General features: G+C 37.9%; 1 protein-coding gene across 1 annotated transcript in view; it reads left to right on the plus strand.

Moving 5' to 3' along the window:
* Positions 1 to 4,327: 4,327 nt before the first annotated feature.
* The window catches only part of fcho2 (FCH and mu domain containing endocytic adaptor 2), a 62,660-nt gene continuing 49,554 nt past the window's right edge, over positions 4,328 to 17,433 (plus strand). Inside the window, exon 1 of the mRNA XM_084745481.1 lies at positions 4,328 to 4,538. Within this exon, the coding sequence (XP_084601607.1) occupies positions 4,506 to 4,538 (33 nt within the window). The 5' untranslated portion in view covers positions 4,328 to 4,505. The remainder of the gene's footprint in view (positions 4,539 to 17,433) is intronic.

Below are 17,433 nucleotides of genomic sequence, written 5' to 3' on the forward strand. Positions count from 1 at the left end.
TGAAGGAGAATGACACGAATCCTGTCTTAGTGATTTTTGTGACTTTGGCTGTCAGAACCATGCAGTCCATGAATGAATGTTAAATATGTTTATTTCTCAATGTACTGAAGTTTTTTTTTTTCCTTTATTGGGTGTTTGGGTGTTTGGCTTCTTGTGCTAAAAGCATGATCTTGAGGATGACTGTATAATGTTTTGGGTGGTTGTGTTTTGTGGGGTACTTGGATGCTTTCATCTCTTGCATGTTGGTGGCCCCTCACACCCCAACATATAGTGGGAGGGGGGATTATGGGAGGGAGGGGAGCTTCAATTAAAGGGACAGCTCGGATTAAATGAGGCGGGGTTGTATGAAGTACTTATCCACAGGCAGTGTATTAACTACAGTAGACGGCAGACGACATGCCCCCAGTTTGGAAAAACAGGAGGTGTATCAGTGTAGGAAGCTAAGCTATGTACTGCTGCAAAACGTATTTTAGCCAATACACCATATTTAGACATTTTGTCAATTTATTAAGTTTATTAAGCTTAACTGTTTAATGTGCACTTGTCACGTGAGAAATAAAAAGGCAGGTGTTAAGAGTGCATTAAGTAGTTTAGTAATTTTCTGCCTTTTTTGCAGTAACTGTGTTGCTTTTTAATGTAATATATTTTTTATTCTCCATAGCTCTCCATTATAACCACTTGTTCATATTGACTAAACTAGGTGTCACGTGTTTGACCTATGTCGGGCAGAAGAAGAGTCAAATGAGGCCTCTTTAAATCTGAACACGCTCTGAGGTGGAGGAAAAATGCCTGGTGATACCTGTTATCTCTCACTGAGGTTTGAGGTTTTTTAAAGCCAGCTTATGCAAAGAAAGCCTTGCTATGTTGAGCTTGCTTAATAGTACAACACTCTGATATACTGCTGCCTCAGTCTGTTACTTTGTGTTATTGTGCGACTTTGTTGAAACCAAACTAACCTTGTAAAACACCAGAGTCACAATAATACAAACATACTAACCAATCGAGGCAGCAGTAGACCAGCAGCTCCTATGTTTTGTGAGATAAAATTATTTATTTTGTCAATTGAGTTTGGTTGATTTGAAGAAAGCAATATTTAGCTTATATAACAGCAGTGACAAGGCAAAGTGGTGCAAATATTTTAAATACATTTATGCTGATATTGATTTTTATTTTAGGTAAAATACATTTTGCTCCTGACCCTGTCCACAGCAGTTCATTGCTTAGCTTCCTACACTGGTACTCCTGCTGCTCCTCCAAACTGGGAGAGTGTCAGCCACCATCTACTGTAGGTAATACACTGGCTAAGTTAGTATCTCATACAATCCTGGTTGAAAAAAATCCAAACTGTCCCTTTAAAGTTTTAAAAAGTACATAGTAAACATTAATGTTTTGCAACACTGAGACGATCATAATTTTTAATTTTCTTGCTGGAGTCTTCTCTCCCTAAACTTTCACCCCATAGCTGGATGTATAGTTTTTAAATACTGTGAAACTACAACAATGTTATTGTCTCTGGTTGTTTTGCGCTGTTATATTTTATAAAGTGTGTAAGTGTTTAAGTTACAGATAGCCTGAATGTATTCCATGATGGGTTGGAGTGATGGGAAGATTTTTTTTTTATTATTATTGTTTAGATTTTTTATGCCCAGCCAGTCATTTTTCCTCTGCTGGCCAGAGTAATAACTGCAGTATTTTAAAACCCTTTGCGATGCACATAAACATGCACTTAAAATTTAAATAGCAAGTGCTTGAAATCAATGATGTAGCCAAACCCTTAAGAATATGACTGTAGTGTCAACACAGATCATTAATAATTGCTGCTAAAATGTAATTACTTCATGCAATAAGTATCTTGATGCAATGGGGTTATTATTATTAGATTGTGAACTATCTTAGAGAAGCTTTCACAATATGAGATATGTAACCGATATCTTCGATTTAACATTACTAAGGTAAACAGTGGTAATGCATCATGGAATACAGAGGCAAAGACTTGTATGTGCCACATCATTTTGTGTTTTGAAGTGATTTTGTCTGTCACATTCCAGCTGTTTGGCATGCAAAAAAATGGAGTAATCACGGCTTGTTGGGGGGTGTGTGTGTACACCGAGTCCTGTTATTCTTTCTTTGAAAGAGTGTAGGTCGATAAAACACAAACAGTCCCCACCATTACTGTGCTGTATTTCTGACTTGACTGCTGCTATACATTGTAGTTGTGTTTCACTACTTGAATACGTGTTTTCTATGTGTTAACCTCAGGTTGTCTGTGTTCAGTGTTATTCGTTATCATTTCCCCCAATGTGTATGCCTTTATGCATCTCCTCTCAACAACTTAAAATTAGTAAAACTCTCGCCCTTCATATTAAGAAATGGATAACCATGGGTGTTAATTGACATTAATGTTATATGTGTGCAACACCGCTAGCTGTCAAAAGGCAAGGGGGGAGAATAAAATGGTAACTTGCACATTAATGTGCTTTTTGTCTAGTGATTGTTATCGGACTATGGTAAATATTTAGTCACAATGCCTTGAGAGCAAACACTTTAAGGTTTTTGTTGGCGTTTTGCAATAGATATACAGTATACTGTATCTAAAGAAGCAGGTAATTTAAACGCAAAGAAATAGCTTGAGAAACATATTGTTACAAACATGATGTTTGACTTTCTATGAAGCTTTATTGAAAATTTGTATTTTGTAAAGCACCCACCAATATTGAGGAATGTCTAGTCAAAGAACTCCTGTATTCTCATTTAGCCTTCAAACTTGATTAGACTATCTGCCTTCATCTTTTTTGCTAGTAAAAGCAAAAACATCATTTTGATAGACATGGTTTGATTTTTTTTTAATAAGCTGCTGAATTTTAAAAAAAAGTAATACTTTTGGGGCCACCAAATATTTTGGATCATGCAAAGAATCTATATTGTACTGTAGTAATTTTGTAATCTTTGTAAGATGATATAGTGGATGTGACTGGTTACCATTGCTTGAATCTGTACATTGTTCCAATAAATTGTTTACATTACTTTGTGCCTTTGTCTCATATTTTCTCAAATTTTGTTGAGCTTTTTTCCTGCTGCAGCTGCACGATATTAAATTCCAGGAAACATAGAAGTAGACGGTAGAAACCATCGCAACTGTCAAGCCTTCCTGGTAACTTGTCTCAGAGGCCTCTGTACTATCTTTTATCACTTCAGACAGTAGCTGAGACAGGTCAGGGCCGATCAGATTAGTCCTGCATTTGACTTTGCATAAATGTCACTTTCATAATGTGGATGTTTAGTGTGATTATAATCAAATGTCTGGGATCGATCTTTAAAAGCTTTTAGCAAGGTGATGATATGCCCAACCTAAACAAAGGTCCTAACACAACAAATTGGCTTAATTTTAAGGCTTAAATCTGAGGCAACTTAAAGCTTGGGACAACCCAAGTCTTTACCTACATCAAATATACTGAGAAAAAACGGGATAAAAGTATTTAAAATGTGTTTCCCCCCTCTTATTTAATGAGTTAATTAATAGGTATTACAGATGTATATAATTTAATACAAAAAGCATAAAGGCATCATTTGTCATTACTGTCTGGGCATTTATTCATGTTTTGCTGCTTTGGAGCCATATCTGTGGAATAAGTGTTACCTTAAATGACCATGTAACCGACCGTAAAAATAATATTTCAATAGGGATGCTGAACAAAATCTGAAATAGACACATTAATGTAATAGGCAGCTGCATTAAAGAAACCTGAATTTTTAGATAGAGAAGAGTTTACGAACTGTTCTCAGCTGCTGGAATCTAATATTTTATGATTTTATATCGCATGATGGATATTGTGTATATCAGTGGTTCTCAAATATGGGTCTGTGGCACTGTGCGAGGGGTTAAAATTTTATACCCATTCATCTGCTGCTGCAACATTGTCATTCTACATGAATTGAGGAGTTTACGTGGAGCAACTGAAGGCAGCATTTTACCCAGCGACTGCTAAGTTGTTGGTGGTCGTCTAGAAGGGAACCAGAGACCCGCGGAAGATCTCGCGAGAACGTTCATGTCAACCTAAAGTATGATCTTTCCCTGACCCCTGACCAAGTATTTTTGCCCCTAAACTTATCCAGATTTTAACCATAAGGGTATATTATTAGAAACACAGTTAGTTAAGAGAGCGTGTGCAATAAAGTAACAATACGTACAAATCTCGCGAGAGTTTCTCCTATCTTGGGTTCTCTTCACGAGTGTGCGTCCGCTCTGATGTTATTATCCGCCATTGGTAGCGCTGTTTAGCCCACTACAAAGCCTAAATTTCGACGGGAAGAAACCAGTCGGGAGAGACGATAGTGCAGCCGAGTGGAGGTGGAGTCTGAAGGTGGGGAGGGAGAAGAAAGGGGAGAGGAGGAAAACGGGGAAAGGCAGATACAAGAGAAACGGGGGGAGGACGGTGGATGATTTACGCTTTAAAAGTTGCATTACAACAAATCTAAAGAGTTGCGGCGAAGAGGATTAAAACAAGATGATAACGCCCTACTTCCTAGAGAATTTCTGGGTAGGTGGTGCTTTTTATTCACGCTGTTTACACCGGTGCTATTCCTTATTATTCTCTTGTAGTATTCATGTTCATGCCAGCCAGTAAATTGAATGTTGTTCACGTTGCAGAGGCAGTCGTTTGCTTCACAGGCTTGCTGTCGGTGTCCGGTGCCGCCATAGTCACTGGTCAGCAGCTCGCCGGCCATGGTTAATTTTCCTCGGCGATTATTATTTTGCCACCCCGGGGTTTGGGCCTCTGTAAACCCATCTAACTTGAAACCCCAAAGAATCCACCCCTGCTGCCGGTAATTGGCCCTCTTAGGCTCGTTTGGAATGTTTATGGTCAGTTCCATAAATGCCATTGGTCGCCTCGGCTGTCAATCACAGCCGTTGGCCGTACGCGTCATTTTTCTTCCGTCACGAAGTTGCAGTGAGAGGCCAGATGTTTAGTAAGTTGGAGAACAGGTTTAAAAACACGAAATTAGCCCGATACTGTAGTGGACAGTCGGCTAATACTTTTATCCGTACAGTGCTGTAGTGAATGTATTACCATTACACTTTGTGCATTGTTGTCAATTTACTGGTGAAAGGTCATTTCTCTCCCGATTTGACGTGGCTATCTTATAGCAGATTGAAAGTAAAAGTCAACCATTATTGATATTAATGGCACCCTCACTTCTGCTTTAAGCGACCTATATTTTCTGTTATTGCTTTTTGCAAAACACCGAGGCCATACAGACAGTGCTAAGATTAATTTTCAAATCAACTCAGGCCATAACTTTTGTGCAGCAAGTATGGATCATGTTTTGGATGTTATGTTGACTCATCTGAACTGTTATAATTGCTGTGGTCTCTTTGGTTGACCACCTTTGTTTCATTTCCATTTTGGATAGGAGCCATATCTAAATATGATGATTGAATATGGGATATATATGCTAATAACTGTGTTATTGCTTTGCTCTTTTTTCAATTATCAGGTGCAATTACAGTTCTTTGCAACATGGTAGATTAAAGTCCATAATGCCAAAACACACATCTTTTGCATACATTATGGTTATACTGCTGACATGTTTAACAGAAGTTTATACATGTCTACTTTGTTAGCAGTAGATGCGGCCAGCTATTAAATTAACCACCTGCTATTTTGATAATTGAGCAATCAAGTAATTTTTGAAGAAAAAAATGTCATTAGTCTTTGATTCCAGACTCAATGTTTTCTGGTTTCTTTACTCCTCTATCACAGTAAACTGAATATCTGGGTTGTGGAAAAAAACAGCACATTTTAGTAAGACAGTGATCAACATTTTTCACCATTTTCTGACTTTTTATAGACAAAACAACTAATAGATTAATAGAGAAAATAATCAACAGATTAATTGTCAGTGAAAGTAATCGTTAGTTGCAGCCCATTATTGCTTCACTTGTTGTACTTTCACTTCTTGAAAATGTAGTGTAGAGCTGCAAGTAACGGTTATTTTCATTATCTATGTATACGCTTTCCAACTGTAGTCCCTGAGCATGTGCAATGACAGCAACAGAGACATAAAATGCATTAAAACAATGACAACTACAAAGACATGAAAACAGGAACACAAGAACACAAAGTCATCCTATGAAGTGCAGAGCACACGTCACAAGAACACATAAGATTAATTTATCTGTCCATCATTGATCAGAAAATTGAGAAAAATTTTGAACACTCTTTCCAAAAGCCCAGTGTGATGTCCTCAAATGTCTTGTTTTGTCTAAAACAAAGATTTTCAGTTTACTGTCACAGAGAACAAAAGAACCCAGAAATATTTGCATCCGAGAAGCTGAAATCAGAGACTCTGGACATTTTTTCTTAGATTGTCAGCTAGCGATTAATTTAATTCGTGATAACGTAGCCAGAAAATATGTTCACACATGTCTACTGTGTACGGTTTTACAGTATTCTTGTGTATTTGTAAACCAGTTCCTCGGGTAGAAATGACCTCCATTCATATTCCTGCCTGCCCTGAGGTGGGAAACACAAGTGTAGTTTTTAGCCTCAGTTGACCTCATCTCCAGGTGGTGAAAGCTACAGGGAATCTTCTGCTAACAAAGCTGGTAACATGAACTTTGTTATTGAAAACAGCGTTGAGAGAGGAATATAGTACAGTTCTGTCAACCTCCTGAGCCTTTTTTCTAGAGGAGACTTCATCATTAACTAAATGGAAAAGAGGAGAGTCGAGTCACTCCTGATTCTTCAATCTGCCCTTTGTGCCCTGCAGTGGGGCCACAAGAGAATCCAGTGATGGCAAAGATCAGCTGTGTGTTTAACATGCAGGACACACACACACTCACACTTGGCATCAGGAGATGCATCCATTTCCCTTTGACTTGACTACAAATCATCACCACAAGCAGAGACGCACAGACACACAGACACACACACACACACACACACACACACACACACACACACACACACACACACACACACACACACACACGTTAGGCTGTCAGATTTGAAACTTTTGCACAGCTCACTCAGGACTATACACCTATAGCATGTTCATCCAGTGCTCTTTCACTCTGTAGAGATATTTTTGTTCGTTCTTCTTTTCCTCATATGTAATCTTGGCTTGAATCTCTGATGCAGACAAAAACCTCCCCTCAGCTGAATAAACAAGTTCTTTAGGAATTAGAAGCCAGACATGTTAACCTCATGTTGTTTCTCTGACAAAGCTGCAGCACTTGATTGGTCACTGGCTGCAACATTTCCTCTCACTTTGTCTGCAAGTCTTAAATGGCCATTTCCCTTTTCTTCTTCATGTGCAATATGCATGAGTAAGTTAGTTCACTTTACTGTGGCCTGCTGATAAAACGTGGAACTGTCCGCATGTGTGCTAAAATGTCGGGCAGTGAATTAACATGTCTTATTAAAGGGATAGTTTGGATTATTTAAAGGGTTTAAATGTATTATGTCCTATTTTCTCACCACACGCTTAGAAGCTTTTACTGGTTGATTCCCACGTCACTTTCTTGTTTCAAAAAATGATTCATTTTGTGTCATCGTGTCCGAAGGAATGTTTGCTTGCTAACAATGGCAAAACAGTGATTTCATCTCGCTGAAGACATGCAATGATTAGCATGGTGGGATGGATGGTGGCAAATTTTACCTTGCAGAACATGGGAGTTGCTGATCTACAGCTGACTTGATTGCTTAGTTTGTGATATTGTGTTACTTTGTCGTTTTAAAAGGTTAGTTGGGATTCACTGAAATCACACAATCGCACAAACAGACTAAAAGACTGAGGCAGTTGAAAGGAAGTTAAAATGGTGATTTTGCCAATGTAGACTGGTTGCTTTTGAGAGAGCAATATTTTGTTGCTGACCCTGTCCACCAGTGCTTTGCCTCCGCGCTGGTACACCTCTTTGCTTCTCCAAACTGGGGTTGTGACAACCACCATCTACTTGAGGTCATATGCCACTAAAAAAAATCTGAACTATCCCTTAAACAAAGGTTGCATATGGTTGGCTTAATACTCTACTTTTAGCCCTACATCTATGACGTCCTTGTGTATAATGTAGAGCCCGCCTCCAGCATGTCATGGGAAAATAAGATGGCAGCGTGATAAGCAAACACTGCTGATAGAGCCAACCGCCCCAGGATGGCCTTCTTGTCCTCGCTGTCTGTACATATTGTGTGTGTGTGTGTGTGTGTGTGTGTGTGTGTGTGTGTGTGTGTGTGTGTGTGTGTGTGTGTGTGTGTGTGGTCTAGTAGGTTCTCACACAACTCACTGTGTACAAGTTTCACTGTCACACTCCCACAAGTAACTGTCAGATGTGAAGTGTCGCAATAACTCAGCTACGACTGAATTAATAAGAAGAGATGGACAATGGTGACACATTTCCTTTTTGTTTTCTCCAACTGAGCCTCAAGCACACAAACACAGGCCACCAGATTGCTTTCCATCTTTTGTCTTTTAGAGGAAGGTCTTGCTGAGTTTTTGTGATTGGAATTGAGTTGTGAGGTTACAGCAAAGAAGAGTCGTGAGAGTCTGAAATGTCTGTAATGTTCCCCCAGGGTGAAAACGTTTTGGTCAACATTGACTTTCAGTTTTGAAAGCCTACCTCATAGCGTTGTTGTCTTTTGCTTTTACTGCTTGTGGTCCTAGTTTCATAAACTCCTACATTTTTTTCCGAGATAGAACAGACATAACAAAAGGGATATTACATTACATTACACAAAAATATTACAAGACATGTTTTGTTTTAACAGTCTTTTTGTTAAATAATAATAATAACAACAATAACTTTATTTGTATAGCACCTTTAAAAACACTTTACAAAGTGTTCTGATAGACAAAGCAAACGTAGGATACCTAGGAGGCAATATGAAAACAAAGTCAAACAGTGAGGCCAAACAAAAAGACAAAGCTAAAATTGAGGTAGAATTAAAACATTAACACGAAGCAAAAGACATAAAAACACAGAAAAATACAACATATAGTGTTCCTATAGAAAAAGTGTCTTTTAGATTAATACAAATAAAAAGAATGAAAAAATAAGAATTAAAAATGCATAAGGTCAGTGTACAAAGAAGAGAAAAGACATCATATGATGCTGTGTTGTTGATATAAATAAAAGAACAAAAAAATGAAAAGATTATAAAGACGAATAAGATAGAAGTTCCACATATTGCTCCATATTTTCATGAAAAGATCAAATATGTTTTTTATTTACATTTATATTTATGAATGACAAATCCTGCCATTATTGCTATTAGATTTATTTAAAAAAATGTATATTATTTATATAAAAAAAAAACCACACCATATTTTCCAATAATAAACTGAAAATAAGAACAGTGGCAAATCTGCAAAGGTCTTACCAGAATTTCTTGGTGCGGCAACAATGCTTAATGCAAAGCCCAGTTTCAAAAAAGGGATGCAATGCAAAATATAAATAAAAACTGTCAAAAAAAAATGCAAATTTCTCTAGTGATGTCCTCTGGGCTAAAGAATGAAAAGTTCATCCAGATTATTACAAGTACAAAATTCAAAAGGTGGCATCTGTTGTGGCATGAGGGTGTTTTAGTGCCCATGGCATCATGGGTAACTGCCACATCTGTGAGGGGCCCCATTGACGTTGAAAAGTACATACACATTTTTGGGCAACATATGCTGCCATCCAGACAACATCTTCTTCAGAGACATCCCGCTTATTTCAGCAAGGCCATGCCAAGACACATTCTGTGTGTTGCAACAGTGTGGTTTCACAGTAAAAGATTTCAGCTACTAGTCTGGCCTGCCTGTGGTCCAGACCCGTCTCCCGTTGAAAATGTGTGATGCATTATGAAGAGCAAAATACAGCAACAGACGCCCCTGACTGTTGAGCACCTGAAGTTGTATATCAAGTAAGAACGAGAAAGAATTTCACTTTAAAAACGTCAACAGTTTGTGTCCTCAGTTCCCAGACGCTTACTGAGTGTTGTTAAAAGAAAAGGTCACGTAACACATAACATGCTCCTGTCCAAACTTTGTGGAACGTCTCGCAGGCATCATGTTTTTTTTTAAGCTTCTGCATGTAGTGATTTTGCAAAGAAAGTCCTGCATGTAAAATGAGTTTAGATGTGTTTTAATGACTGTGAGATAACTTGTGATTAACGAACTTGTCCTGTGCTATTATTCAGTAGTCACACACGTGAAGTCACATCCCTCAGCATAATTCGTGGTCAAACTCTTTCACATTTATGTTTGCACCACAAACAAAGCCCGACCCGCCACACGCTAATATGCTGCATGTGTTGCTGTTGGTGCACCGCTCCCAGACTTCTCTGGTCACATGACCGAGGTCAGACGGTCTGATGTCATCCCGCTGTCTGTCTACTCTCTCTCTGTGCTCCAGGCTCTGGGGTCCACAGGCCATCGTTTACAGTCTGTCTGGAGGGAGCCAGTCTTGTTTAGCTAATCCTAAATTCCTCAGTGAAAGTGTGCAGTCTCTCTCTCTCTCTCTCACACACGCACATCTTTCCACTGCTTCTACCTGAACACATACAGAACATGAAAAAGAGTCGTCAGCTGGGACGCTCTTAATGTTGCCTGATTTTTTTTTCCTGTTTACTCTGTTGCTAGTGGAAATTATACGACCAAGAAGACTTCCCAGAGCACATTTAGGCTACCTATGATATATTTTGCACCAGTATGTGATGAATACACATACTGTATACACTACAGAGGTGAATTTAACAGCCATGTAAATTTTGTAAAGCATATAGGTTACTTGCCAGTCATTTTTTTTTAACTGGAATGATTCATTGACTGATAGAAACAAAATCTACATCTATTTTGTTTAAGTTTTCAAACAAAAAATCCAAATGTCCCCCTAGTCCTGCTTCTCAGTTGTGAGGACTTGCTGCTTTTATGTGTCTTGTAAGACAGTGAACTGGACCGTTGGACAGACAAAACAAGCCATTTGAAGAGTTCAGTGATTTTCTGGGAGCATTGTATATTGGCCTATTTAAAAATCTGATTGTCCATGTGATTTACTGCTAAATGGGCAGATTATTGGATAATGAAAATACTTTAGTTGCAGCCTTAGATGCATTGAATGATCGACATGCTGAAATCAGGGCTGCATGATAACAAATATCTCATTGTGACTATTTTGACAGATTTTGCAATTGAGATATGATGCACGATTAGTGGGGATGATTATGATGATGTGACATTTGTTGGGGTCTATACCAAATAAACACATTTTACTTCTTCTGGAGAACAAGGTTTGTAGGTCAGGGCATTTCTGCAGCACTATAGTGCTTTATTATAATGCTGTTTTGTGACACATTTTACCTTTATCAAAAATTGCAGCTTCTGCGATTTGGATATTGCACACCATATTGTGATTTCAATAATAATTCCATCAACTGTGAAGCCCTGACTGAAATTACTAGAAGTTTTACTGGAAAGACTCTCAAGCTTAGTTGATCCCTTATTGTTAGAAGAAGAAGGCAATATAATATTTAGAGATACCCAGAGCTCTTTCTGTCTCATGGGTTGCATTACTGCCTGTCAGGCAATAAACACTTGATTCCCCACACACAGGATATTGAAGCTGTTGTTGCACTTAAACAGAAAGAACGAGAGTGAATTCCTGTCCTCTTCTGTCTGGCAGATGTTACATGATAAACTGCAGCGTTGTGGTTTTGTTATCTTTAAGGTGGTATTTCAGATTAAGCATGGCAGTCATGTAACAGTTTCTTTTTGTGTTGATTTTACTCTGTACACTGATGTTATTGTTGTGCGTGAAAACACAAAGCAGTGTATATTTTTAAAAGCAGTTGGTGGTGTGTTTTCTGGCCGAGACTTCATTGTATATGAGTTGAACAAAGTTATTGGATTCTGGAGTTTGTACTAAGAAAGTAGAGCAGGATATCAATATTGTTAACTTAATATGAGACTAGATACAGTGTCCTTTGGGATTTTGGTATTTTGATATTGTTCATTGTGGTCTTTGTTTTTTATTTGTGTATTTATTTATTTTTGTTTGAAAGACTAAACATTAAAATAACAAACAGGGCTGCAACCTACTCACTTGGTCCTTAAAAAAAATTCTGAAATATGTCCATCTTCTATTGCTCATGGTGAAGTATTCAGATTGTTAGTTTTGTGCGATCAGCAGTCTTAAACCCATATATATTAAGGATTACTATCACGTATAACAAAGAAATGCTGCAAATCCTCACATTTGAGAGGGTAGAACAAGGTTATTCTTGCTTGAAAAATAACAATCCACTTTTATTTTCACTTCGATCTGACTCCAAATTCAGTTGGAATTGTATATTTGCCAATACCAACACACATTCAGCATTTTCTGCAAACATCAGCGAGTGTCTGTTGCCTGGAGTTGTCTCTTTGTCTGTTGGCTAGCATGAACTCCAGGCGTTTTTTTCACATGATACTTTTGCAGATGAAACTGATAGCATTGCATGATGCAGCACAACTCCACCCTCAAAATGTTGGCTTTATGCACATTATAAATTGCAAGTTGCTGTCTTGCTTTCCTGTGTTTCAGCAAGACTGGAATATCTCAAAACTAAGGACATGTTGAGTAAGCCAGCTGTTACTAGCTCACTCAGCTGCAGACTGTTTCATGTTACGTTACAGTGGGTTTATGGTCCAGTGCAAGCTCTGCTTGTACGCCCAACTCAAAGAATTCTGGGAGACAAAAAATACTACTACTGAATAACTTTATATAACTGTTTAATTACTAATTAATAGATTATATTGTGCTACAATGTTTTTGCTATGTACTTAAATTGCATTAGTGTAAAAAACACTGAACTGTGGAATCTGGATTCTTACTTGTATCTGTGACGTCAGTCTGATATCCAATGAGTAAACTATGTCAGTATTGGCACCAGGGATGTTAATCATTATTAATCAACATTAAGAAGAATCATAATTTTATCTACAGATAATGTATATTTTGCATACTGTTTCTCCAGAGCTCACAGGTTTTCTCACAGTTTGGTTTGGCCTACCTTTTTAGTCTAGAAAGGGCAGTAATTATGCCCCATTTGACATTATTTTATTTGGCAGAGCCATATGTTGAACAATGACAGGCGGACAAGAGCAACCGTTTTGAACAAGGCCTTTACCGTTTCATTGTTCTGTTGATTTAAATTGTATTTGCTTTATAAATTAATATTTCACATAGCTAATGTTCCGCTAGAATTGTTTAAATTAAATGTTAAGATAAGACAAATCTGTGCATTTTGTATTTTATTAATTATTAATGTCAATATGTTCAACTATCAGTTAAGAAAAAATGTGCAAGCCTGATTGGCAAACAATTCTGATATTATATCTGACCAGTTCCAGCTATATAGGTTAGCATAATAGTTTCTGATTCTTTTTTTTTTTTTTTATCAATTGACTAATTAATTTTTAATGAACTCTTCAGTTGTCAAACCAAAACAACTAACTTATTATGTTAGTATTGCCCCCTGAAGGTGAACAGGTGTTATTAAAAGTGAAAGGGTTAAACTCTTCAGGAAACAGGTTTCAGAATCAAGGGTGAAACCTATTTCGCCATGCTAGGCTACTGTTACTGTCACTGTATAATAATAACATAATAATTATAACTCCAGTGAAGACTTCCATGGACCCTCAGCAATTCTCTGTTTTGTTTTGTAGTAGCTTTTTTTTCCAAAACAGAACAGACCAGTTTCAGTCTAAATGCCAGCTTACTTTATAACCTGAAGTTATATTTTATTGCTGTGTATTAAATTGTGCATGTAATAGTAAGTGAGGTTGCTGCTTTTTCCATCAGAGCTTTTCCTGCTTGTGAGTGAAACTACTCTTCCCAGCAAAAGCATTAGTGCACATTCAACCATGACGTAAGCTGTCTAGTTCCTGGACTATTACCTACATTTTTTTTATTTTTTTTTGTACGCCTAAAGCACACAAAGACTCTGGGTTTCCTTCTAGTTTGTGCAGTGCAGACGTGGTGCAGTGTGCCACAGCCAGGACTGAAGTTCATGTTGGGATTTGTTTCTGCTGGTGGCACAGACTGAATATTGGAGCAGCTGACACTGACACTTTTTCATGAACTCAGTCATCAGTCTGTTGGAAGGTTTCTCAGCAGCAAACTTAACAGTGGTCTTGCTCAAACAAACCGTGATTGACGTGTGTGCTAACCTCTCAGTGCGTTATCCTCCCTCTTGGGTGGGGCGGAAAGTTAAAAACCTCTCCATCTAAATCCGCGCATAATGAGTACTTCTGAATTTCACAATGTGTGGTTGGAATATTAAACACCCAGAGCGAGGTCTTTCATCAATGAGTGTCTAGATGAGGACATTGAGAAACTGTGCGGCGCTCCGGTATCACTTCTCCCTGCCGCTGCTCGAGTACACGCAACAAAAGTGTTATTGCAACACTTTTGTTTTTGCTCACATTTTTCAGGAGTTTAAGCAAAAAAAAAATTTAAGATTTCTTCTGCGAACGCAAAGGTTTATTTCTTTCAAATTTTGTTCACAAATTTGTTAAAACCTGTGTTAGTGAGCACTTCTCCTTTGCCAAGATAATCCATCCACCTGACAGGTGTGGCATATGGAGTTGCTGATTAAACAGCGTGATTATTGCACAGATGTGCCTCGAACTGGTGACAGTAAAAGGCCGCTGTAAGATGTGAAGTTTGATCGTGAAAAAAGACATTCATTAGGCATTCATAGGAGAGTGGCTGCTGTCGTTTCCATTTGTGCAGTAATGTCACTGCAGCAAATTTCTTAAATATTTAATGTGGCTTAGCGATTTTGAAAAGAACTTGACAGGACAGAGGAAACTTTGCAGAGGAAACTTTCCAGAAGAAAAGGAATTAAATAATCAGCCTTGTGCGCACATCTGCCTCATTGGGGCGTGCTGTATTTTTCACCTGCAACACATCTGCTGTTAAGGGTGTAACAATACACTGATTTGGATTGATATATCAGTTTAATCTTCATTGATCCAATATGATCAGTGCAAAGTGAAAATATTGATTTACGTTGTCGTCTTTAAGATGCACTTTTATTTTGAAATACCCATCGCATGTTGTTACAAATGTCTGGAAGAGTTCAGTACTAAAATCATAACCATTATTTGGTTGCTTGTTTTGAGTTGACATTATTGTAACTAGGTGTGTTAAATGAACATGCGATATTGATTGCAGGCTCCTACATTGGATCAAACCTGTGTTGTGGCTTTGTGATATCAGCAGATATCGTATTGTTGTTCAAAGAGTCGATTTAGTATTACATGTAATGAAAGTGATGTGTTAATAAACTGCCATCTACGCATCACTTGTGCCTAATAAATGTCTTTTTTTCCAAGATAAAACCTCACAGTTTAGAGTGATCTTTTACTGTGACCAGACCGAGGCACAGCTGTGCATTAATCATGCACTGTTCATCTGTTTAATCAGCATCTCCATATAACACATCTGTCAGGTGCTAAAGGAAAAGTGCTCACTAACACAGATTTAACAACATTTGTGAAGACAATCAGAGAGAAATAATACTTTTGTGTGCATAAGAAAAGTCTTTTTACTTCAACTCATGAAAAATAGGAGCAAAAACAAAGGTGTTCATATTTTTATATATATTTTTGTTGAGTGTAGATTCAGTTTGTACAGTTGTAAACAAGGTAGTAGACCCATTACAGATTTGGAGTCAACATATAAATCTCAGATGTTTGAGGCTAGTTCAAGGTCATGTCTCTATATTCTTGGCCAGTACTTTGTTTGGGATTATATTTTGCAGAATCAACTGTACTATTGTAACCTTCTGAAAAGTCAAAAACGCCCTGAGCTGTTTCCTGTGTTTGTTTTTATTTTTCTGTTGTATGCATTGATATCACATTCCACATGAGCGAACTAGTCGTTGCACAGAATGGACTTTCTTCCTGTTGCTGTTCTGCACTGTTTGGAGTGTGTTGTCACTCACTTTTGTCACTTCCCTGTTTTGTCAACTGATTGGCCAACAGTCAACGTGACTCGTGCATTGTGTTACTTACAGTTTCTGCAGTATAATGGTCTAAGCGTCATGTTATGTAAGGTTGGCGTTATGGTCTGTGTTGCACCTTCCCGTCTTGACATGTAATGCGTGCAGTAGTTGCATGTTGTGCCGCAGGCAGGTTAACTGCTAAACGTGTACTTTTTTTTATAGTTATCTTGTTACAACAGGAAGCACATCTCAGTGGTCTGCTGCTAGCTGGGGTAAAATGTAGGCCAGTGAGCTGTGAACCAAGAGACAGATGCTTTCCTTTTAATGTGTGTTTGCTCTGTAAATACAGTCCTATTGGAGCTAGCTCTGAGCTTCATTTTGACACAAACTTCCTGACCTTTCATCTTTGTCAATGTGGAAAAACAAGGCAAAATCCATCCGTTAAAGCTGCACTGATGTAGCCTGTGTACCAAACTGCTGACAGTGGACGGCCTCAGGAACCAGGAAATATCTGTGACAGTGTCATGTTGTGGTGAAACAAAGCTGGCTTGCAGATTCAGACAAGAATGAAGATTAACAGACATGTTACGTTTTAGTGAAAGTATGAGTTTCTTTTTTTGGTCTCCTTTTGACTAGATGCTGATTAGCAGATTTTGGTATTTGACCGTTTTCCTGACAAGATGTCACAAGTTATCACAATCAAAGTTGGTAATTTGGTGGCTGTTGGACAGTAGTAGTTGCTGGCCTTAATGTTCTCTCAGATTTTTTTTTTTAAAAGGTCACTTCACTTGCTTTAAGCTATTTGTATGTTTCCTTTTTCACTGAAGAAATCCAAGGGAGGGTGATGAGGAAGTAAAGTGATTCTTCTTCTCTTCTCAGAAATGACAAGAAGCTTTTGAATTGAATGTGTACCAAGAATAATGATTCATAAAAGTTAAGAGTGCAGTCCATTTATTTCTATTGATACTATAGATGACACACACACACACACACACACACACTTGTATCGGATCAGTATTTTATATCAGCCAATATTCAAAGTTCAGGTATCAGAATTGGCATTGGGTAGTAAAAAGTATCTGAAGTGGTAGAAGAGGGCACTGAGGTCTGTCTAATAGTGAAGTTCATAATAAAGTTGATTATCTGATTCTCCAGGTGTGATTGATTATGCTGCCTACAGTCTACATGAGCGACCTTTCTTATCAGTCATTACATTTGATATCAGTGTGAGAGTGTGTTATCATACAGGATATTAAAGCCAGACCCATAGTCATGTTAATATTTGAGAGTTTAACAAAAAGTGCTGAGAATTTATCAGCCAATCATTTTGTAAAATATAAACACATAACATAAACAATCTTGATATGGATCCCATAGATTTGTTTGTGGATTTTTTTTGTTTGTAGATATTGAGCAGGATGCTTTACATGCATGCATTGTCTTTTTTTCTGTGTATCCTGTTTAC

This window comes from Lutjanus erythropterus, chromosome 20 (assembly GCF_056507025.1).
Source record: "Lutjanus erythropterus isolate fLutEry1 chromosome 20, fLutEry1.hap2, whole genome shotgun sequence".
In the NCBI taxonomy this organism is placed as follows: Eukaryota; Metazoa; Chordata; class Actinopteri; order Lutjaniformes; family Lutjanidae; genus Lutjanus; species Lutjanus erythropterus.